This window comes from Eleginops maclovinus, chromosome 3, assembly GCF_036324505.1.
Source record: "Eleginops maclovinus isolate JMC-PN-2008 ecotype Puerto Natales chromosome 3, JC_Emac_rtc_rv5, whole genome shotgun sequence".
NCBI lineage: Eukaryota > Metazoa > Chordata > Actinopteri > Perciformes > Eleginopidae > Eleginops > Eleginops maclovinus.
Window position 1 is genome coordinate 20,021,026 of NC_086351.1, and position 25,417 is coordinate 20,046,442.

At 40.7% G+C, this 25,417-nt stretch overlaps 1 protein-coding gene across 1 annotated transcript in view; it reads right to left on the reverse strand.

Moving 5' to 3' along the window:
• Nucleotides 1–25,417, reverse strand: part of rspo2 (R-spondin 2) — a 53,045-nt gene that overhangs the window by 20,495 nt on the left and 7,133 nt on the right. The window contains exons 3-5 of the mRNA XM_063878663.1: nucleotides 11,217–11,405; nucleotides 2,911–3,054; nucleotides 2,247–2,435 (exon numbers count right to left, since the gene is read on the reverse strand). Coding sequence (XP_063734733.1) covers nucleotides 2,247–2,435; nucleotides 2,911–3,054; nucleotides 11,217–11,405 — 522 coding nt within the window. The remainder of the gene's footprint in view (nucleotides 1–2,246; nucleotides 2,436–2,910; nucleotides 3,055–11,216; nucleotides 11,406–25,417) is intronic.

The following is a 25,417-nucleotide window of genomic DNA, read 5'->3' on the forward strand; positions in this document are numbered from 1 at the left end:
GACACGGTTTACACAACTCGTCATGTTTGCTGTGAGTGCCTTGCCTCTTGACATTATCTGGGCTTGACTTTCTCTGTTTGTGTTTTACAGAGGGATTAGATTTTCGCCGACACAGAAAGGAAAAAAGAATATCACTCTTGTCGCTGTCCTTGTGCATCTCGGCTAAGCTGGGACACAGGGATCTGTCTATGACGTCCAGTGTAATTGAAATACGTAGATATGTAGAAATGCAAGCCTGGGTGATCAGATAAGCATTGCCATAAATAGTCTATATACCTACTTGCTGCATCCTCTTATTTCCTATGTCCGCTTAATCCACGGCATCATTACGGTCTGCAGTTATATAATGCTGTGCTTATCCTAAACATTGGTGTCTGGTGCCTTGCGAGAAAAGATGATAACAATGTTCATTTTCAGACTGTCTTCAGTGAAAAAGAGCTTCTTACAGTTACCTTTTGAAATAAAATCGAAACGATTATTCAATTACTCATATTGCAATGCTAACCCTGTTCTTTTAACAAGTATTTGGGTCCATTTTCTTGCAAAGAGGTTTAAATTGATTTTCATTTAAAAGTTCACATTGCAAGGTATTTCATGACGTTGCAAATCCCAACTATTTATTTCTGTTGCCTAAAAATACCCACGTAGCGCTTTTGCATAATTATTTGTCTTATGTGGTTTAACTCCAAAACGAAATAGAGAATGACTTTAAGTTAGGAAGGTTGCAGAAGGTAGCTTTTCCTCCCAATTGACTATGCTTTATTATCATTCACAGGAAGTGATTATTTTAAAATGTCAATCTCCCGCTCGATTCAGCAGGTTACATTTTCACATTGTATTTATTTGAACTGAAGAGTGTTGCATTTCACTGGCTTTTGCCAAGTGGGGATTTTTTACTAGTGGTTGAGCAGTGGGGAATTAACAACACATCCCTAAGTCTGAAATGTACCTTTATTAAACTGGCCAACGCAGCATTTCACACGCTTGAAGGTTCTTAAGATGCACACACAGTGACACGTTGACTGCACGGTGTTTGGGTTAGGAATTGTAATGAGTGTTTTGCAATGAACAGTAGCTTTAAGTGCGATCTAAAAGGGGAGTCTGCTGTCGTTTTCATAAAGGACTGAAGACAAATGGTTTTGCTATGCATTTAATTTAAACTTCACAACAACTTCCCATCACTGACTTCATGGTTGAGATAATTACCGGCAGTAACCATGCCCAACAATGCCACATTTTAATTAAAGAAGGTCATAAAGTTTGTCAGAAAAGGTCAAGCATCTACGGCAAAGTCTCAGAAAGAGGAGCATGGGGGTTGGGGAGAATTTCCCTGACAAACAGGCTTTAGGAGCTAAATGCGCGATGGAATCACAGTTTCCAACCCAGAGAGCAGCCACTGCCTTGCTAATGCTGAAATACGAGAAACTATTAGGGTGTATTTCAAGTTTATTTACTCTTTCACCACTTCACTAAAAGATCCTCCCGTCCAACACTCCAGGCCAAAAATGGAGAAAAATCCTCGAGGTTAGAATATTTCCCTCTTTCTGTTCGACAATGTTTTTTTTTTTTGACAGCCTGAGCGATATTTGCCACTCTAATTGCTTCCTTGTTTGGTGAATTAAATATTTACACTTGGCCTATCCTAATCCAAAGTTTATGAGAGACGAGAAAGCACATTAAGAGGGAAAATACATTTATTTTAAAAGCACTGCTAACTGATGCCATCACCCCAAATGGTGTGTTTGGACCGTCTTAGAAAGATGGTTTACTTTTTTAAAAAAAATAATTGACTTCTCATTTAATGGCCTGACATACATGCTGTGTGCACCGCAAATATCTGTCAGGCTGACGGGAGGAAACAGAGACAGCCATTGAGGAAACCTGCAGTTCTTACTTTGAAGAATTCCACTGAGGAGTGGAAAGGAGATGGGAGAGAGGGGGGGAAAATATACCTCAGAAAAGCTGGCCCGAACAAGGCCATGGAAAAATACTGATATTTAATGCACCAAAACGCCACCTCAAAAACATGGACTGCAAAAAAACAAGGCTGATTGGAAGGTACAAGGGTTACATGAAACAGGTGGAACTCTCAAGGAGAAATAAGTCTTCCAACGGGACAAGTAGGCTGTTTCTTTTTTCAGATTTATCAGAGTCGTGTAAACTTTGAAGTGAACATGGATTGAGTTTGGAGCCACTGACACAGTATCTTTCTCACAAAAATAAACACGGCTGCAAACTATCCTTACCTCTCCTGCAGTGCCTCATGGCCATTTTGCACATCCTGGACTCAGCGATGGTGGGACAGGGTATCGTGTCCTTGGGTGGTTTCTTTACAATGTGCCGCGTCCGGGTCTCCAGACCCCACTTATAGCCACAGGTTTTGTTTCTCCTGGTGCAGGCTCCCCATTCGCTCCACTGGCCCACCTCGCAGCCTTCTGCAGAGACAAGCAGAATCAGTTATTTGCAGAGAAACCACAGCAGAGTGCAGCTTAAAGGCAACTAAAAGACCCCAGGTCAAGGTTTAATACAGGGCCAAGGTTGTTTACGGGTATTTATAACCTCCTAGTGAGTGATCCCAGTTCAACTGTTTGTTTCTTAATCCAAACATTTTTTAGTTGGCAGCAAAAGGTTATTAGCAAACTAACATTTACAGTAGCATACAAACTAAAAAAGAATAGTGCAGAAAAGTGAAAGTAACAATTTTAACATTAGCAAATTATTACGGCTAGAAACTGTAATAATTTACTTTAAAGTACTTCCTTATATTACTTTACTTTATAATTTGCAGTTGTATCTAGAAAACTATTCAAATTTTAACAGTCAAAAATAGTCTGATGGAGAATGCAATGTTTTTTATTCTGATTTGATATTTCTTTAATATTTTGTACATATTTGTGTTGCTTTATGTACCTCCACACTCCATGGTTTCCTCCAGCGGGGCAAAGCCCTCGGGGCACTTCTCAAAGCAGCGCCCTTTGTGTAGGTAAAAGCCTGACTTGCACTTGGTGCAGAAGTCTTTGTTGAAGCAGGACTCACAGTTCTCTATCCTGCACCCTGGAGGAAGAAGGGGAAAAAGAGGAGAGTCATCAGGGTCTGAGAACCCTCATCTGGAGTTGATCGAAAGCTAAGGGGTTTGGGGATGGGGGTTCTTGAAAAGATTACGCTGTCTGTCCCACAAAAAAATAAATTAAAAAAAGATTGTTGATGCCCTGTGAATCATTTCTGTCCAGGGCTCAAGTGTATTTCAAAAAATGTGTTTCGCTTGACAGCTATTTTATTTTTCTTCTTCCTGTTCTTGTTCAGAATGTTGGAAAATGTGAAAAAACAACATCAGACAGTGAGGCATTATGTCATGCTGGGCTCTTTCAACATATTGCACCAACATCCAACAATCTGGAAACAAACACTCAAGCTCACATGTTTTCAACTAACAGTGTGCTGCAACAGGAAGAATACATCCCATTAGGTGTCCATAACATGCTATTTTATCACTGCACCCTGCTCCAATCCATGTCTGCGTCCATAACTGAGGATTATTGTGAAGTCAGGTTTTTATTATAGGGAGTATGAGGGCTCATCATCACGACGCTGGTCATCCGTGTGGATCCATTAAGTTCTGGCTACGATATGAAAGGTTAAAAGGTGAGTGAGGAAGGGGGATGCATGGGGAGGGGACACCATTTAGCTCTGCCTCGCCAAACAAATGCTGATGCATTAAGTCAGCAAAAACAACAGCATCCTCCCACGCCACACCCTGCCTGCTGCGCGAGACACGTAGCGGCGCGCTAGCAAAGAAAGGCATGGCAATGTGTCATCAAAATTTTACTCTGCAAATAGCACATCAGGCAGGGCCAAATTACAACAACCACACCAGCAGGGCGACGCGCAGGCCCACATGATTAGAAGGAGCCTCCCAGAGCTGGCTAATTTATGACGTTCCTGATGGGCTCTATGTGGTCCAATACGCTTCCAATGTCGGGAAACCACATTCTTTAACCTGCAACCACTGTCACCCTCTGCTTGCAGGTAGGGTGTCATTTGTCACTCATTGTGCCTCAAACAGAGACGCAACCACACATTAGCGCGTGCGCATTTCTCTGCACGTAAAACCTGCGTTACTGTGATTTTCCACATGTGAGAGCGGAGGCGAGTGCTGAGGGCTGCTCTTTTATCTGTGACCCTTGCAGGGCCCGGGGAAGGGAAGGTTCTCACAATCACACCCCTTAATTACACCATCTCCAGCTAACCATCAGGCCTCCTCTTCGACATTCCTCCAAAACGAGGGGGTCCCTCCCCGCTTTACTTTGAACCCTAAAGTATGGCCTCTGCCCACTCACTCTGGTCTCACGCTTTCCCGACCAGTCTAAACAAACCATGGATACACACACATAAGCACAAACACACACATACCAATCAGATATGGCTGGAGATAAACCCACTCTGCAAAGAAATGTACTAAAACGTCGACACACTGACCATAAATCGCTGAACCCTTCGGTAATTTCCTGTGTTCTCACAACACGGTATTAATTACATTTTTTGATTTGATCCTATCTAGGTATTACCTTTGCTCCATTTTATATTACATCACAACATATGTCTTGGATCTCCGGAGTTACGCGGTACAGTAGAAAGATTTTGGGCTGGAATGTGTACGTCAAACTTAGGTAAAGCGTTTTTCTTTCTTTTTTATAGCTCTCTGCCTCTTATCCACTTGCTCTGAATCAGTCAGCCTTAATACAAGACAAACCCAATACAAGAAGCAGGCTAATAAATCACAGACCTAATTGGAAAGCACTGTGCTGTCTTTTACCCTTCACACTTCCCAGGCCTGTCATCACCTGAGAGATGTTTAGCTCCCAAACAAAACAAAAAAAAAGACTAAGAGGGGGAAACAAGAACATCTGGCAATTTTTTAAAGCGCTGGGGTTGTTGTGCAATCCTCAGTTATTGACAGTAAATAGGAGCAACACAGATGTGTGAAATACTGTATGGTTGCTGCAGCAGTGCTACTTGACAAGTTTTTGATTAAAACATCACCGTAAGGCGATGCCACAAATGCCCGGAAATGTTCTAAATAGAAGATAAGTAATAATGTCTTCTCTGCAGGATTGATGAGGTGGTTGGTACATCAATGCGGCTCCATGGGAGTTAGAATGCAGGGAGGCAAAGCTGAAGGGTCAGAGGTCATCCGAGAGCGAGTAGGCAAGGATCGCAATGACAGACATTTATCCTTCTGTCCAGTTATCTGGCACAAAGGCTATCTGGGACAGTGTAGGCTATCTGTGACACTGGAGAAGCTCCCACACTGATCAATGGTCAGTTACGATAACTCGGCCAGCAGCTCCAGAAACTGATACAGGGGAGCGGTTTCACTCTCCCTGCAGGATTAACCTCTGGACCACCTTTAAAATCTTCGTATAGGTGCCTCAGGGAGACTAATGAGAAATAATGAGGTCATCAGATCCCATTGAAGGCCCTCTGTTCCCGGGACTTAAACGTATTATCATCATTATCTCCCAGCCTGGTTCTGGCTTGTGAGTTAAATCATGAACACAGGAGGGACAGCCGTTTGTTTCAGCTTTGAGAGGAATTTCAAAAGCTGAAGTGGCAGAGGGTTTCTGAAGGGTTGTCTACAAATTCCCTCATTGCCCTGTTTGCTGATACACTTTTTGTTTGTTTGGCTTTGTGCTTGAATTGTATGCGGTATGCATGTGAAGTGCATTTGAAGTTGAAAGATGATGTCACTTGTGATCTAATGGCGCATGCTTGGCAGTCCCTCAGCTGTGGTATTGGTAGGGAACCCACCATATTATCACGGACACTCAGAGCCTCAAGTCAGCTCTAGTCAACTGCTGTTCCTCTGACAGCACCATGTGAATCACTATGAAAGAAAAAGGCACTAGATCATTTTGTGAAGATGGATCATCTCTCATGTTCCAGAGAGGGGGTTTCACATTGTGTGAGCTCTAGGTGGGTTGGTGTCTCAGACTCCTCCACAAACCTAACCAGAACCGACGTGGCACAGCAGGAGTGTCTGTGTCATAAAGGACCTGGCAATGTAATGGGGGAAACAAACCCTATTTTTCCATCCTTTGCCTCCAAGCTGGGTCGAACAGCTCTGACCTACTCTCTAGGCCCCAGTCTTGGCTGACATGGAAGCTTTGGCTTGCTCGTTGCTACCCAGCCATGTTGTGCAGAGCTGCAGAATATCAGGAGCTCATGGCAAAGGCCAGAGCTGCCATGTTCTTCTCAACTGTCTCTGTGCAGTCATTTTTCCACCTGGGTGCTCTTCAGTGCCTCAATGTACAGCTAGGTGAAGCAGAGGTGGTGTTCCTGTCAATCGGTATCTCCCAGAGAGAGAACAGCAATGACAGAAGTGTCAGCAGTCTTCCTAGCTTCTCCACTCAAAGGAATACAGTCTGCTCCTGTATCTGTTTAGCATATACGCAGACAGCTCGATCTTCACACTGTGGTCAAGCACAGACAACCTTTCCATTCTCAATAAAGTACACACAATGGAGTTGTGAGAAATAACCCGATTCAACTCTGAGTCTGGCTGTGATTTTGTCGGTCCATTGTATTGTCTGGCAAATGAAAGAGCATTTAGTAAACGTGTGATGATTAAATGTCCCTCGATAAAGCTCATAGGCCAAAAGCAACTGGGTCTTTTTGTTGGTCAGACCATACAATGGAAATACCCAAAAGCTCAGAATTAGTGAGAACTTGAATTAAATAGATGGAAATAGGCTGCCAGCACCTCCAAATAAGGTTACAAAAACCCGTATTAGTTCCTTTTTACAGCCTCGGTACCAACATGGCTCTTTTCCACCTAAAATCCATCAAATTCCCAAGGTGTACATTAAAACTAAATTGATCTTGGAAAAGGCACATCCAATCACCTTCTACTTCCAGATGTAATTTGATGTGACAAATCAGTGAGAAGTACACCAATAGAATCTGATAATAAATGTTCTCAGTGTGGGCTATCCAGTAAAAAAATAAATCACAATTGGCAATCCAAAACAATTACTTCTGACAGAGAAGTCTCTAGCGGCACATTAGGCTGGCACTGTTGAGACTGTGATATTTAAACCATGCTTCCAGGACATTGGCAATCCAAGGCCTCGGTCTGACTGGCTGTTGGTTGGCAGCGAACACAGCTGGGGTTTTTGCATGTTTGAAAGCCTGCTGCAGTAGGATAAGGCAACTCGGTTGGTGGCTACACTGTGTATGTGTGTGTAGCAGTGGGGGGTCCTTAATATGCCCTGAGGGAGGAAGTTTTGAATGCAGCCTTGCTCCCATGCTGACCCTCTCAACACTTTCTCTTTTCTAAAAGACAGCTCCGATTCCCCTTTCAGCTCATAATTTTTCAGCCAGAGAGCTCGCATGTGATAGAAAATGACAGAATATGCTTTGGCCTGGGAATGTATGTTAAAAAAAAGCGAGGTATTATGAAATGTGGCTCAGGCGAGAGCATGACTGCACCTCATTCACACATATTTGGCTGTACATAAAGCAGCATACTGTGTGACCGTTGCTACAAATCTTCCATGCTGAGCGGTGGGTTGACACCCACAGACACTGGTGTGGGGCCTCTTCTGGGCGGCTGATAAGAACCCCTGTGGATAACATTGGAGGTACTGCATATGGTTTATGGCTCATATCAACCTATCCATTAGCTCCTGAAAGGAGTTCTTGTAAAGTAGGGACCCAAGAACATAATTTATGGACATACAGGAAGGTATTAAGCAACAAAAAGACAGCGCTAACGAACCGGCTACAGTTAAGTAATGGTTGTTAACATTGTAGCTCCCATGTTTGGGGCCACTCTTGAGTCCAGCTCAAGTGTAGGTTTAAATGGGCTTTTAGTCATGTTATGTCACAGAAAGTATAGTTAACATTGTTGTTGGCTGTAATTATAGAGTTCTTTTTTCTGCAGTGTAGGATAATCCCACCTAGAACGAAAGCCTTACATTTAAAATTCATCAAGTTAGGCACATTTCCTTAAGTAGTGCTGAGAGATTAGTTATTGTCATGGTAAAGCAATTACATTTCCATTCATAATAAAAAAGGCATTCATCATAACTTCTTTATGTTTTTCCAACACTGACATTTAAGAACATGAAATGAAATAAATGCTGATTTCTTTGCAATTTGCTTGATTGAAAATGCTTGATTGATTCAATTGTTCCCTCCTTTAGCTCTTTATTCAATAAAGTACAATATTCAATCATGTGTGTGGTTGAAAAGGCAATGTTGTGTGTACAGTCTGTATACAAATGCGACTCTTGCCTTTGCTTTTCTACTTTTCATATTTTTGTGTCTGACAAGTCGAGAGTTGGTGCCCTCTGGATGCTGTGACATTCTATAGCCCACACATGATGCTAAAAAGGAATACTAAAGAATGTATTTTAAATGCATTTTCAGAAGTTTTCCCTTCAAAAAAGACTTTAGATTGACATGATCAGAAATGGACAATTAGCAGTATTGCACTGGCCTTAAGCTCATTATCGCTAAAAGGTTCCTATCCTAGAATGAAACTGAGTGTTGCTATCTTACGGAGCATAAAAGTGTGAATGGCTCTGTCACATTCTTCAGGAGGCCCTTGAGCCCCAAAAAACTGAACACTAAGCCAGCGAGTGTATGAGTGTACAAGCCTCTTGCTTTTCTTGCTCTTTTTTTCCTTTATCCATTGCAGTCCACAAAAAAAAATCTTGAATGAGATAAGATCACACAGACAAACTCAGTTGTAATAATAAGCAGCTGCTCCCTGAGTGATTTCAGAGCCTGTGTTTAAAAAGCTCATGATAACAGAGACGTAATGCCACGTTCCAGGCCTCTTTGGAAACCAGGAGCACTGCACCGACAGAGAACCCGTCACCATCATTTGTTCACTTTGAGCTCATAGGTACCAGTTTCCTGTGTCAACTCACAAATAATATTCCCAGAGCTGACAATTAGCACCAACCCAAGAAAATATCCGCTTATGGAAGTTGGACCTGAACTGTTTAGTGAAATTGAGGAATAGGAAGGAAACAGGATTAGAGCCATGACTGAAAGAGCGATCACATCAAAGTGGTCCTCACTCTGAGATCTGATGCTACGTGACAATACAAGATGTTGTTCTATGAGCAGTATGTAAGAAGACGGATCCAGATTAATTTGGCCCACTCAGGATCAGTTGAAGTCAGAATTTACCCAACAAGGGGATACAGCGGTTAGGATAGCGGGTTTGAAGTAAAGAAAAAAGAAATTGACCAGAGAACAAGATCTCTTTCTGTTCCAATTCTCAGAGTCATGAAAAAAGGGGTTTAAACCGCTGTTACTGGTTAAAACTGCAGAACAAGACGATCTAAGCATAAATGACTAAGCTGCTGCGACATAGGAGGAGCTATCCCCATAGAAAAGACCATTTTTGGTTAAATGGAATTTTTATATTTGGTCAACTGAAATCTTTTCTATCAATAAGAACAAAAAGAAAACAATGTATCCGGGAAATGTCTTAATTGTGTCATTTGGCTTATTGTGTAATCAGAACACTAAAACAAATTGGAAAAGTTGGAAAAGTAACTTGAAACATTAAGTGCTTTTAAATAATGCCATATCTTCCCATTTTCTGTATTAGAAAATGAAAAATATCCTTTAACGTGTAGCTAATAGGTACTGTATTTAGGCATCATGACAATCAAGAGCTAGCTTTGCATGAGCATTTATGACATTGTTAGTTATAAGTACAATTAAATGTATGTTTACTTTTGGTTTCACACGTAAAGTACAGTGGCCCGGAGGGTAACATTTTGGGTGTTTGACCCATCCATCCAACCATAACCTCTTCCTAAAGAAGAATCACAGCATGTCCAGCTAAACACAAACGGGCTCCCACGTCAAACTGTAAGATTTATAGGTACTGAAGTTTTAATTTTCTCTTTTTTTCTTCCTGCGGTTGCTACATGTTTGCATTATTGGGCCTAAAGGTCCGGACACCCTCCTCTGGTGCTTTCGTCTGTCAGGATTTTGGCACTGGGAAACCAAACGAGTTCAAGTTTCTCTCTGTTTTCTTATGAAACACTCAGCCAACACCTAAGCTAAAAGGGCTCTGTCTCTCTCTCTCTCTCGACGAGCTTATTTAATTTTAAAATAAAGTTATGAGATCCGGGTGCTGCATAAGGAGGAGAGGGACACATTTCATTAATTGGATTTTAGAGTTATTCTTTAACGAGAATCATGAGGGCATATCACATTTTTCACTGTTATTGTCTGTTTTGTTTTTTTTACAGTAAAGCATAATTGAAAATGTGTGAGGCAGAAGGTGTCATCTACAGTATTTGCCACAACAACATGTGTCCAAAAATAGCATTTAATATTTTCATTCCAGGCCACATAAGTAACATGAGTGATATGAGACCATTAGCAAAATATCTAATGTGTTTTTATTGTTGAAACAATCATTTTAAAAAATAGCAAAGTTTAGAAATTAGATCATGTTTGCACCCTAAATGAATTCTAATCTTTTGGGCTTTGCTGCACTTAATGCTTTGTTTATTTAATCAAACTTCAATAAACACACAGTTGCTGTTGGAGGATCTGAACACTTTCTGTTCAAAGTTAAAAACGTCATTAGCTGCCAAGAAATTACATTGTCTAGTGAAAGTCTAAATCCACAAGCTCTTACAGGCGAGTTACAAAAGAGGTTAGTTTCATTCCTTAATGCGAATATCACAATCATCTTTTGTAGTTCAGATGATATTGAATGACATGGCCAAAAGTGCTTTTAATGTGGGCGTTTGAGTCTCTGGGGTAGGTTTGGCTGAATCTGTAGTGCATCTTGGTTGAATTTGCACCTGGATGTCATGCCTTCAAACATCCTCGTGACTGTAGGATGTTTGGTATTGTACGTCTAGAGGGAGTGTTAAAGAGAAATAAGAAACAGCGCTCATCCTTGCTGGAGTTCACCGACTAATCCTGAGGGAGACACTGCTTAGATGAGGCTTCACTACTTACATCCACCTCTGTGGACGAATGAGCCGTTAAAATTGCGTGGTATGTGTGTCTCCTATAGATAATTGACAATAAATCATGTGTTGTGAGAAAAGTTGGGGGACTGTGTATGTGTGTCAGGGGAAGATGTGGTGTTGTTGGGGGAAAGAAGGGGAAAGTCGGGGATGTTAGTGGTAGGGTTTGGAGTGCAAGGTTAAAAACTCAGAAGGACTTACTGGAACACATGTTGAGTTCAGGGCTGCGCATGCCGTAGTATCCGGCTGGACAGTCGTGAAGACACTCCCCGTACTGCCTCATCCTCTCTCTTCGCAAAAACAGGAAGAGTTTGGGCTGGCAGTTTACACAGCCGTTGTCCCTGGAGCACACGGAGCAGCCTTTACAGATGGGGTACGCTCCATAGCTAGCTGCAGGACAAACGGAGGAGTAAACAGTGAAGGTGATTAATACAATGGAGGTAAACCGTCAAACAATATCTGAAACACCCTCCCCACAAAAACAATGCTGTGATTCATCCAGCAAAGTTTGGATGTATCAGATTTATGAATTTTTATCTCAAGCCCTCATTTTCATTCCTTAAAATACTATGTAAATAAGTTCTCCTTCTAGTATGATTGGAAATAGTGTCCAAAGTAAATACAGTGATGTATATTTGATGATCATCATGTCTCATCAATCTATACCAAAGCTGAATTTTCACAGTCGTGTCTAGGGGGAAACCTTCGATTTTGCGTTGATATCAAATTAGGAAAGTTCCTCACTTTGCTAGTCTTCGAAAGTTTGGCAACTTGAGGGTTCCAAATTCTTACTGCTTCGAATGTTGTTCATTAAAAGCTTTTTAGACTTTTGCCTTCAGAACTGGTTTGTGTACAGCTAATATACACTTGTTCAGTTCAAGCATACTCCCACCTTTAGACCAAGCATTGATTCAAAATAACAAACGTTTCCCATAATCTATTCTATTGAAGATATCTGACTTAAAAACCTTGCAAGAGCCATGTATACATTAGCATAAATGCTTTGTAACTTCACTCCTAAAAAGAGTGAAGACCCCAAACTGTGTGGCCATTGCACAATGCTTGTATGTTGCACCTCATCACTTTGCCCAAAACTCAGCAAGTTTGCACAATGACCCAATGATTGTTCGAAAAGCATAAGGGCAATTCTTTACTGGTCTTCAGATTTCTACACGTCTTACTCTGAAGGAGGATTATTACCTGTGTTACTTATTTGAGTACAGTTATAATAGCTCTTACATCTCATCCTGTGTGGGCCTTAGAAAAAACAGCAGTGTTTCAATGTGCGGTCTACAATGAAAGATGACTTTAATATAGTGGTTTAGAACACTGTTTATTCTCCAGTAGTTACTGAAAAGCAGAACTCTTAGAGATCGTCATAGCATCCCTCATGTGTGGATGACCCTGTCTTCACCGGATGACAAGGACATGGTGAACTCAAGCAAACAGACTCAACTGTGGGAGGGCTGACCAGCAGAAAACAAGAATACAAACCAACGCAACCATAATAGATATATCAGCAGGATGTTCTGTAATTCGTAATGTCCAATTCTACAATTTTTCATTCATGAAAACTTTGGCTCCCCTTTTGCTGTTCGAACCCTGATTGGTTTTGAATGAAAATATTGCATTAATTCTGGTCAGAGCTGGCCCTCCGTACAGTGTCGAGACAGCCGACGAAAGCCCCCAAAACCGCAGTGGTTCTGCCCTCGGCTTGAGTTGCCTGCAGAAGACAAAGGGGCCAGTAACAAGACAGTCCATTCCAAAATAAGTGACTTGCAATGTAAACTCCTTAGCGTCACGTTTACAGGAAAATGTCCTAGGGCGGATCCAATCGCTCAAGTCGAAAGACACTTCAGTTGATCTAAGCCAAGTCTTAAATATCACAAACAGGGAGCTGGTAACAGCGCTGCTCAAACTGAGCGACCTACCACAACGTTCTATAAAAACACTGTACAGCAAACAGGACAATGCCTGAGAGACAGAGCAGAGCACGCCTGCCTTACTGGCCGTCGCTCCGCATATTATATTTCTCCGGTCAGATTCAACCAGACGAAAGTGTGCTCTAAGAGGGCCCTGTGCAAGCATCAGTTTATAATCGTTTGAAAGCAGTCAGCGAACATCAGACTCAACTTTCATCATTTCTTTTGTTGGTTTGCTGCCAAGCTACAATCATTCTTATGAAGCCGGGGTTGATGGAAGTGAGATTAAGTGCTAATCAGAAAGTGTCTCTGGTGGTCATTAGGGATGACATTTACAGCGACACTGCGTCGATCACAACAGAGCCAGGGTGTGCAGTCAGCACTCACTTGCTAAAACATAAAGGAGAAACCATAGATTTGTCCCTCTCAAATCTTGGATGAAACATTGTGTCTTATATCAGTTTCCAATGCTGTTGTTCTCTCAATTCAGCAGTCAGTAGCTAATTGGCTCTACTTTAGTGCACAGGTGATGTGATGATGCATTTTCTAATTGTCTCAATTACATTATTCAGCCTTTTTTTTTAAACCTTATGGACGTACTAAAGCTACTGTGAAGGCTTTTTATCCAGATAGTTTCACATATGTTAATGTCTATACACTTTTTAAGTTGAAATAATTAAATTAAAACGTGCCAAAATAAAATAAAAATGAAAAGTGTTGTAGCTGTTTCAAAAGTGTCTGGTAAGAACAAAACCAGAATATTCTTTAAAGTGTCTTGTACTTTATTCTGTCAACATTTCCATTCAGTAAAACTAACCTGAAGCATTAGACCGGCCCTCAGACTTACCATATATTTCTGTAGAGTATACAGTCAGGGTTGTGTTTACAGCAAGCTGACATTCACATTAACTAGCTCACATTGACTCTCTCTGCCCCTCGCCAAAGTCGAACACAACACCGTCAGGAAGGGATAGCCAACTTGGCAAAAGTAAAAAACTGTAAAGCTGGAAAGCTTATTTCTCTTATGACCAGGCTCAACTACAGTATATGGCTACTGACAGAGTGCTAACAATACTATCCTAGCAATTATAGAACCATTTGATCAGGGCCTGTGGTCATCTTAGATCACTGGCCAGTCAATCAGCAAAGAAATTAAAGCCACTTCAAAAGTTTCTACAGGACTCAAAGAACTCACTCTTTCATTTGTTTTGCTGGTTCCTATTCTCGCAATTCATGCTGATTAAGAACAATATAATCATTTGAATGCAGCAGATCCCAATTCCTGGAATTAGCGAACGATTCAGGGAGAAAAGGAAAGGCGGTATACGATGCAGAGAAACTCTTGTGGTGCTGATCTTGGAGATTAGCTTGGTGTGTGTGTGTCTGTGGAAAGGTTTGGAGGTTCAGGCCACAGGTATGTCAGGAAGGAGGCCACAATTCACAATGTCTGGAGCAGCGCTGTCCAACTCACGTCCTACACTACTGGTATAATGTCTCGCGCTTTACATCAGCCTTTCAATTGCCAAGCAAGTTTGAGCCAATCTTAAAGAAAACACTCATTTATATGAATCCGATTCTTGAGACTAAAATAAATATAAGAGAAGCTCTTTAACAGAAAAACCCCCAAAAAGTATTTGGAAGAGGCTTGTGAGTAAAAAATCTTTACCTAATTGTGATTTATTGGTATGACAATTAGTAACATTTGGCCAAAGCATGTAGCAGCCATGTTTTTAATTGGCGCTAAAGAAGAGAAAAACCAAAGGAAAGTGTCCATAGATCATGGGAGTTTAACCTAATTTGGCAGGAACATATTGTTTAATATGCTATGGGATTTCAATTTCATTTTTTTGCAAATTGTGTCTTTCCTGTTCTGAAACAAGAAGACGCATTTCAACACAATCCATGAGAACTGGGGCGCTTTCTAAATCATGCTCAACAGCCCTTTATGGCTGTATTTTTTCCCCCACAAAAATATGTTATACCTCAGATCTTTGAGCATTTCTTCTGTCATTCATGTTTCAGAAATGCCTCACAGAAAGTGGTCATTGAATGGATGCCTGGAGAGAAGTGTTTACACACCATTGGAAGTGCAGCTCCCTGCGTACGATTAACACGATGTCGTTTACGGTTTCAACCACAGAATACATACTATGTGAAACAAAACAAATCCATAGTTGCCACTTCTGACAGCCAAGTGAAGATCCCTCTAAGCCTCAAGAAGTGTATGTACAAAAAGCAGGGTCCATATGAAAATCACTGAAGAAACCGCTGCACGAACATTTTAACAAAGACTTAACAAGTGCCTCGATGTGTCATGTCTTCAAGCTATAAAGCTGCTGCTTTACATTAACCACATGAAAGAACCTTCATCTTCTTCCTCACACATCAACAATATATTGTGTCAGCTATACTGAGGATGACTGTGTGTAACACATTTTTAAAAAATCTCTTTGCTAATTTGCATCTAAAAGGGGAAATGCAAGTCATGTGGGTGCCTTTTTAAAAAAGAATACATTGACATGTCGTGACGTACACTATATGTGCTTTCTTCTGGAGAGCTGTATTAGAATATGTATGCATGTGAATATAAAGCTACAACCAGGATGCTGATAGTTTAGTTTAGCAAAAAAATCTGGAAACACGTTATTTTTTTAGAAAAAATACAGGGAAATGGCATCGCAGATTTCCATTGATAAGGTTGTTTCATTCATGCAAGACTTTCAGTCTCCAAACATGAAGAATGACGGCATGTTTGGAGGGTAGCACGTTTCTTCTACAGCCATAGGCTTGCTGGGAGGTTTGCTCTGAAGCAGCTCAAGAGCAATTAGGGACGCAGCGAGATCCAGCCGAAACCCAAACTCTGTCTCAGGTACAATTTTATGAGTCCAAAGCAAGCGTGACAGACTGCGCTCAAGGCTGCCAAAAACCTCTACATGTACAGGGGTTCCACCCACGGCAGCTTCACTTCCTGCCTTCCACTCACCTATCGTTACCCATGAAATAATTTACATTGACCCATTCCAACTTTCTGAAACCGAAGACCTTAACAGAGCAAATTGCAGATAATTGTTGTGTTTCTTTTAAAGCCCCAAACTTAACATTGAGAACAAGAAGGCAGTCTTACGTAGGGTTTCACTGATGTGGGCTCTTGTAAGCCAACTTTGGTAAAAAACATTTCAGGCTGCTGAAAACTGATACTTCGGAACCATTTTCAGCTCTTAAAATTTTCAATTTTATGATAATGCTAAAGAATAACATAAATAATGCAAGATAGTATGACAATTATAGTATAATATACTTGATCAAATTCTGAGGTAACCTATATGTACAGGATCATATCTGATTTTGAATAAAAGTTTAGAAGAATTTCCTTATGGTTCATATTTTATGGTCCAATGGGATAAGGTCATGCCGAGACATTCATATGAAGGATGTTTTGTGGTCTGCCATGTATGTAAATGGTTTTAAAAGAAGTTACATGCCTCTTTGTTAACCGTTCAGCCGCTAACACAGACTTTTTCTCTAATCTTGTACCACTACTTTATTACTAGGATTATTATTATAAGAAAACCCTTGGTTAAGCATTAGACCGAAACTGAAATGTATTCATACTAGCAGTTGATGATATTGGGCACAATAACACAATAATAATATCATAGCGCACTAGGGAATTCCAAACCCAGCAAAGGGAGGACAAGAGCTTATATTAAAAACACAACAGTTTCTATTCTCACAGTTCTCCTCCATCTCTCCATGGGCCCCTGGTATGTAAATCTAATAATACAGCATGTGAATGCAGCTAACCAGCAGCAACACTGTCCATTGTTTAGGAAGGGCACTTACAGTAAAGTCTATACGCGAAAATTCATCAAGTAACAAGACATAAAAGCACATTCACGACATCTAAACTTAATATAAATGTCATATGGTGAAGATGTAGCTATGGCAAACCACAAGCTTTTGGAGTTGCATAGCAGCAGCAGGTCAAGAAGATATGCGCTCTCATGTGGAAAGCATCACATCCACCAACAGAATTATACGCTTTCCTCGTGGCACTGAGACAATTATTGTTTATTGTCCACCTCCCCCTAAATGATGGTATAAACTTACTGCTGCTCCACTTTAAAGGAAAAAGAGAAAGCTTGGGAAGAGAGAAAGAGGGCAGATACGGGACAGAACAGCACTGTAAGAAGCAACAGGCGCTCTCTGGATCTCTTTTCTAACCACCTAACCATCCAGGCTTACACTGTGAACGCTGTTAAAGGCAGGAGAGCCAACGGTGTCAACCCTCACACTCAGAGTTCAACAGTAACTTCTCAACATTGTTCAAGCTTGTTAAAAGCTAGTACATGGAAAATGACAAACAGCCCGCGTTTCAAGCCTGTGACTTTATTTGTCATGGAACTGGAAGTTTCACTTAGCTCCAAAAGGGTGGAGAAAAAACAGAAGGGGTAAGAGGGGGGTACTTTGTGCCGCTGAAGGCACATTTCTGTTCCAATTTAGCAGAAAATATGTTGGACTTGCCTCCGACGCTTTTCCAGCTGGTAATAGTCAGGTTTTTAGGATCCACGTTTTTTCCCCCCAGTTTACTTTAACAGATCATACTGTAAGCACATGTTTATAATTTGGGACAGTCCTGCTGCTTATAATGATTTTGCAGCATGAGGCTGAGCAAACACATTTGCTGTCAGACATATTAGCTTGGCCAAAGTGTTCATGTGACACAGATCCACCGGGCGAGGCGGGCAGCGTGGAGATTTCAACCATCACTTGAAAGGATGGCGGTTTATGTAGAGAATGGTTAAAACAGGCAGCTGTGGTTCAAACAATTTAAAGCTGTGCTTAAAACAGAAGCTCAAGGTAATTTACTTTGGTGTGATTAAACAGGTTAAGACTTATTCACATGCAGGTGAGAAAACTACATTTGACTCATTGGATGAACACATTACCACTGTACAAAGTGCTTGTTATTAAAGTAATACTTCAACATTTTGGCCAACATGCTAATAAGCTCAGTTCTAGTTCAATGAGAAGATCAAGAACAGTCTCCAGAAAAAAACTTCCTGGAGTCTCTGGTGGAAAACTTTCCGTTCAGGCAAAGGTTTTTGTGCGATTAAACAAGCTAACCTTTCAATCAGTGTGGATCAGAGACGCAGCGGCATATGGATTTGTTCCTAATTTGCACAAAGTCACGCTAGCTGTTGTATCGTTTTCAGTCTTATGGAGCGCTAAGCTAACCAATCGGGTTTTGTTCTAACAATGATTAACCTTGGGGTATTCCAGGCCAGGACTTCCTGTTCTGGTTGTTGGTCAAATGTTAAGGAACTTGACACGTTACAATAGAGTCAGGGTTGAGCACTTCATCAGAAATCAGAGCACTTCCAATAACAAAATCTTGAGCGGTTGCCTATAGATTCTGCATTCATAAGCAGCCATCTAGAGATTAACCGTCTTCTCGGCCCAACTGTATATTGTGTCTGAGATTTGTATTGATCTTGTCATTCAACTTTCAGCAATATATAGACCTAAAAAAATATGACCATGTAAATTGCTGGTGCTGAAGTGAAATATGATGCTAAATGCTACATTACTGTGTAGCAATAGTAACTACCGTTAGCTGTAGCTAAATGGTTAAGCTATTAAGACATTAGCCAAACCATACAAAAAACACAAAGTTGTTGAAATGACTAAATTGTGTTTGTTTGAGCAACACTTTGTTAACATTAGCTGCAACACAGCAACCATGAGTAAAGCTGTGACAGCAGTACCCTTAAAGGTATTGAAATTGTAAAATAAATCTCTCAAAAGGTACACACTCTGTTAAAATGGAGGATTTTGCTAGTTATGATTAGAGTTGCTACCAATTCCTCTGTATTATTGTGAAAGAAAGCTGATTAAACCATATTAGCTATATGGAAAGAAAATGTAACCTGTACAGTGTGTACAAATAATCTCGGTCCTATTCTCTCAGAACCATCCAGTCAAATAGAGACACTGACAGTGTTTCAGTCAATCTGGAAATGCTCTCTGCAGTGTTTGGCCATCTGTGTAGCTGAACTCATTGAGGCTCTCACCCCTACACTCTTTATAACTCTATACGAAGACCCTTGGTTCCTTATTAACATCTTTATGGTGGATTATGACTTAAATCTCATGTCCTGGGTCAAATCCCACATCTGGATGTGAAACAGACCTCGTAATTCTTGTTTGAGAAAAATCTGAAGTAAAAGGTGACCTGGCTGACCTATTATCACGGTATGTGCCGCAGTCTTTTAACAAAGTGATGGAGTCCCATTGAATATGACCACCATGGAAAAGCTCCATGGTTGCACAGGGGGAAAAATCTGAGTGAATAACCTTGATGTGGTGGTCAAGAAACAGCATCGTCTCTCCACTGTGGGTTGCGGCCCCATAAAATGTTTTAAAGTTCGGTCGGGCCTTAAAAACAACGGAATAACTGTCAAATATAGTCGATGTCAACATAGCTTAAAAAACACACTAAAACAATGCAAACCTCTAATCATCTTAAACTTCTGTTCCAGTGGAGGAAAAATCCATTCTAAACCGTTTGACACTTTTAAAAATAACTACTGGTGATGTTGCGTTTATAGGTCTACAGCTTTGAAGTGGTGAAATAAAAAGAAGTTGTAAATTGCAACACTTTATCGCACTTTTATGCATGAACATTAGGAATTTAGCATGACTTCAGCTTAATATCTACACATGCTAAAAGACTTAAACCAAAAAGGTCTGTCTTATCTCTTATCTTTTTGTTCTTTTCTTTTTTAAATCAACCAGGCACTTCCTGCTGAGTGGCATCTGCCTTTGATTGTCTTGACGGTGAGATGGGCTTTATGCACCATGGTTGATCTGCGCAGGTGTGATGGACTTTATGACACAGAGGAATGGAAGCACTATTGGAGTTGACACCCGTGGATGGACTTTATCACTCTCTGGGCATAATCTGGAAGAAGAGCATGTGGTTTCTATTTCTTGCTAGCTCTTCCTCTAAATGCCTTCTTTATTTATTCACTATTGCAAAGAAGAAGGTTGAAGTTATTGTGAAATGCCCCAATAAGTTCTGAATCATCTTTACCATTTGGCAATTGCTGGGTTCCAAGGACTATAGGAACTATGGATAAACTTAGCACTTAGACTTTGCCGATTCAGTCAGCTGATTCATCAGACTTGAGAATTGTGTGAAAAGAAGTATGATGATAAATGCATTACATTTCTTATGAGTTCTAAAGATTGGACTTGATACATTTAAACTTACTTGACCATTAGCTGCAAAATTAGCTTACATATTTTTATACTTTTTAGGTGTGTAATTAAGGAGACGATGGACACCACATTTGGAAATGATTAGTTCAACTGTCCAGAGTGTGTGCAAAATAGAGAAGGTCGAAAAATACTCAATTATGTGCAACTGATGAAGAAAAAGAAAAATGTGTTTTGATGATAAGCATTCCTCACCCTGATTGGTCTATTTTGCTAGTGTGGGGCTTTAAGTTTTGTCATTGAACAAAGATTGAAATCTTGGTTGAAGAAATAGCTGTAGGAGAAATGTGTTTTCCCCCAACAGAAAGAAGAAAAAAAGGAAAAAGAGCAAAAAAGTGGGTGAAGGAAAAGGTGGAGTGGCTCCGATTAGCCCACATGTTGGTAATTTATCACACATAAACCTCACACCTAATTTTCACACCTGTAGCTCAATGTGCTGGAAGTCTAGTAATTCACTCACTCAGTCACACGCAGACACCCACACACCTCAGACACACACACACACACACACACACACACACACACACACACACACACACACACACACACACACACACACACACACACACACACACACACACACACACACACACACACACACTTCGGAAAGGGACCTGGCCATAGGTTTCCCCCGGTGCAGAAGGAAAACGAGGACATCACAGACGATGATCAGTAAAGTAAGCGGGCATGCTTGGAATATTTGCACCCCATGTAGCATTTCCGCCTCTCCCACTATAACCCGGGTTCACACTCCCTTCCCCATTTGTCATCACCTTGACTAAACTCATCCCGACTTCCAGCTCACACATATGAAAAACAGAGCTAGAGCTGGAGGTGGATTTTTCATACTTGCCAGAAAGCACAACCAACTGTAGCTACAAAGACGAAAAATAGATACTCCTCTTTTGTTGAAGTGTCACACAATAAAAGATTGTATACTAAAAGACTATCAAATGTCGATATAGAAAACAGTGTTTTATTACTTCCTATCACTGACCGAGAAACAAAATCTCTCACAAATCTGGATGGATCTTCATTTCAGTAAAGGTGAAAATCCTTAACCAATAGTATTAAATGTATTATAAGAATGTCAAATGTATCAGATAAGTTAAATCCAAATATGGAGCTCAGTTTCTCAGCTTAGCTTAGTTTAGCATAAACTTTTAAAGCAGGATGAAACAGCTAGCCTGCTTCTCCAAAACTCCATTTTGAATGTGTGCTAAACGTATCTAACTGGCCAAGAAAGTTGGATGCAATGCTCTGACATAAAGTTCAATAGTCATATCATTAGAATGTAAAGAAAAGCTAATTAGCATGAGCAAAAAAGGGCTTCTCAAACAAACTCAAGTTTCATCAACAGAATGGAGGAGAAGACACCATACTGTTTGATAGACATGTGATCTATTTGGAGAAAAAAGCTCTTAGCAATAAGGATGAAGCCAAAACAATCAAAAAGGAAACAAAAACCAACAACAAAAAGCCTATCCTGACTGACTGCCTCAATCTTTCGCCGTAGGCTATCTGCTACAGAGTTCTACCTCATGAACCCTTTAACTAGACCTTGCACCCCTCCTCGCCCTCTGAGCACAACAGGGAGATGTTAGGCAATGGCCAGGGTCAAAAGTGGAGTGCACCACGGGGGACAGATGGCAAAGACATGGTCTCACTTTCACACATGGTGCCTGCCACAAAAAAACAGCAAAACCTTAAACATCAAAGCTTTATTTTTCTACCCCCCTAAACAACTGGGCTAGATCCAATATCTACATTAGGTCTCTCATGGGAAAAAAAACACAATCTTGCTTGTTTTCTCACCTAATTCCACTTTTCCTTAAAGAGCAATGGCCATAATATTTGTTGATCATAACGCTGATATTTTTTTTATTGAAGCTGTCCCCTGCCAATATTTTGTTCCAGTTGTTTTTTAAAGTAAACATGCCTTGCACTTTTAACTATGATAAGTATCACTGTAAAGCACTATGGTACGTATATAACCCACAAAATCATGACCATGGACATTTGATATGGTATAATTGGCGATAAATCCCAGTAGGGGGGACATTGGGCTGGATGGTTAGGTCCAAAAAAGTTGAGACAGTTTGTGTAAAAGCAAAAGTTAATTTGGATACTCAAGTAACGTTTCTTTTGTATTTATTTTAAGTCAAACTACAACCATTACTGAACTTAACCGAACCGTTGTATGAAAAAATGTTGAAGAACTTGAGGGTTATTCAAGTACACTTTAGAAAGAAGTTCACCTCAGGTGTTTTACAGGCCTGTGATATATAGTTTGTGTTGTCGTATCCAGACAAGAGCGCCAGCTTATGCTCTAGCAGGTGTCTGGATAACATCTGGCCTCATGTTCTCACACCACCACAAAACTGCACCTGAATGGCTGGCACTGCCCAGCCTTCTTAACAGGAACCGGCTTGTGTTGGCTCTAAAAGGCCACACTCAGCCCTCAGGAGCACACATTTCTTCAGTGAGTATAAAATGGAATAAATGCTTTCATAAAGTATGAGTAGCCTCCACAGGCCAGCACATAACTGTGGTGCGAAGATAATTTCCTTTCAGTAAAAGTACTATGTGTGCTTCTGGGTGTGGAAATGTCATTTCATGCAAGAAAAAAGTAAGCTTTGGTATGCAGGTGAGATGGAAACTAAAGTTGGTGTTAGATGTTGCGATAAGAGGAACTTTTGGAGGAAGAAACAGAGACTTTCAAAGTACCTGGGTGGCATAGGTATCAATTCATGCTAGCAACAGATACATGGAGCTGTACCTGTCTTGTGCCTACATGCCACAGTGTTTACTGCAACAAAAGAGTGGCAAATTGCATTGTCTGCATCGGCTGCTCTTACAACAATGTTCCAAAGTGTCCGATGTACCAAAGAGCAATGCAATAACTCAACCACAGGAGTTGTTTCCTCTTCTACAAACAGTCAGAAAATATGTCTTTGATCCAATCTCTTATTCTACAAAAAACCCTTTAACCTTAAAAGTTGCGTAAGCTCTTTTTAATTATGAATATACTGTTCCGGCCACTCATATGCATATATGCATGTGACCTTCTGCTCGTTGGTGATGATGATAACCAGCCCCTAACTGTCTATTACACTTCACTCCTGCCCATTACTGCACCAAGGCAGTACCATCTCTAAAGCCATTAGCTAGTAAACATGTAAACTACATGTGACCTCTGTCTACAGATACCTATTAGTTATGACTCCTGCGGGTGACAGCTGTTTACACAGCTAAGGCCGCCGTTCCTGAGACCTGGCCCTCGTCCAAATAAAATAATATCCAGTTAAGGAGAAGTCAGCCAAGATGTAATACAAGTGCATAACTAGGTGGGGGGAAAAGAGAAAAGGAATCTCGGAAATGTTAATGGATTTCTTTTAAAGCGTCATACTTTTACTGTGTAGCAGTATTCTCTACCGCAGCTTTGGTTCATTTTCTGGACCCTAAAACTAGATTAGTAAGAAGCCCTCATGGAGACAGAAAAGTCAAACGCAGTCACCACAATGTTCTCTTTTGACACCACCGGTGTATCTTTGTGCTGAGCCTGAGCGTAGCTTGTGGCCAGAGCGAAGCACAAAAAACATACATGGGCTTCAGTCAACACAGACAACAATAAGACAAACAATGATTACAACCGCAGGACAAATGGCTCCAAAATGCAGTGTATTACAGACCTAGTGTCACTATAAGACACCTATATCAGCTTACGAATCTGGTTACAACTCAAATGCTTCACTGACAGGGGAACTGAAAGCATCATCATATATGTATGATTGAAATGTGGAAAAAAGTTTTAATTAGTTACCTTTTTAACCTCAAAAGAGAAAAATATGGTAAATAACTATAGATTGGGGGCTTTTTTTTACAACTAAAACACTAGAAAAATCAAAGCTTTTTGAAATTGCAACTCAGCTGCAATAACCAATGCTGTTATTGGATTGACAAGATGTCCAATCATAAAATATCTGGGCCAGGACTTACTATTGCTTGCTCGGTCATTGTTACAACTGTAACGACTAAAGTTTGAGTAAGAAATATGCAGTATATGGCTTATTGTGTCACAAGTAGCCTTTATGAGTGCTTATAAAATGATAAATAGTTGTCACATGACAGCTGATGGGTTCCAAGATTGCATTTAGGCTAATGTGCTTGCTTCTTTTAGGACCGTTTACCTGCAGGAAATGAAAAATGTTTCTAAAGCCCTAGTGGTTTGTCTGTTTTAGGCTACCGTTCAAAAATGATGGTGCAAAAAAGCAGACTCTGTGGAAGAGAAGGGCTTATTCCAAGCTAACAGAAACACGCTTCTTGATTCGATGTGATTATACAAAAATTAAATATTTCTGGAACATTACATTTCCGTCAACAAATGCCGCTAAATCCTACACATTTTTCATCTTAACTAAATAAGTAACTGAGTGCTAAGTTAACCCTATCAACTTTATGAGATGGTAATATGTCAATGTTGGGTTTATAACTTGTTTCTGCTGCCCCCATGTGGCCTAGAAATCAGCAATTCAGGTTCAACCGTTGCGTCTGTGTTACTGCTTGAATTCTGGGATTTTAGTTTTTTTTAGTTGTCTCTTTTATTCTAGCTCAAGATGAGCGTCAGTTATTGTGCTGTGAGATGGAACAATTCCCATGAAATAAATAAAACACTCTGCTACTTCGAGGTTAAATATTATGTTCTGAAGCTTCCATTACATAATTGATCTACAAATCTTATTGGTTTGCACTGATAACTGACAGATGTTTGTCTCCTTCAATCACTCCTCCACTGCTCTGTGCATCCTCTCATCCCATCACTCTGCTCCTTCTCTTCTGACCACATAAATCTTCAGCGGATGACCCTCAAAGACCTCTTTACATCTGACATGCACGCTATGTTGCCCTCTTTGTTTATCCCCCCTTCACTCCCTGTCTTCCTCTCTCTCCAAAGAGGGAGTCATAGAGACAATGAGCTCAACATCGCGGCCCAGTAATGAGTCCCAGCCTTGTGCCTGATTAAAAACACACAGGGTGCTTCTGCACTGCGCAGGCAGCCATGAGGCCTTCCTTTCCTCACACCACAGGGCTGTGAGTTAGGAGATAGAGGAAGAAGCCAGCCTCAACAAAGCTTCATGCCCAAAAAAACAAAACAAAATCCAGTGTAAGCCTTACTCACTGTAGGGAGTCGAAGCTCTT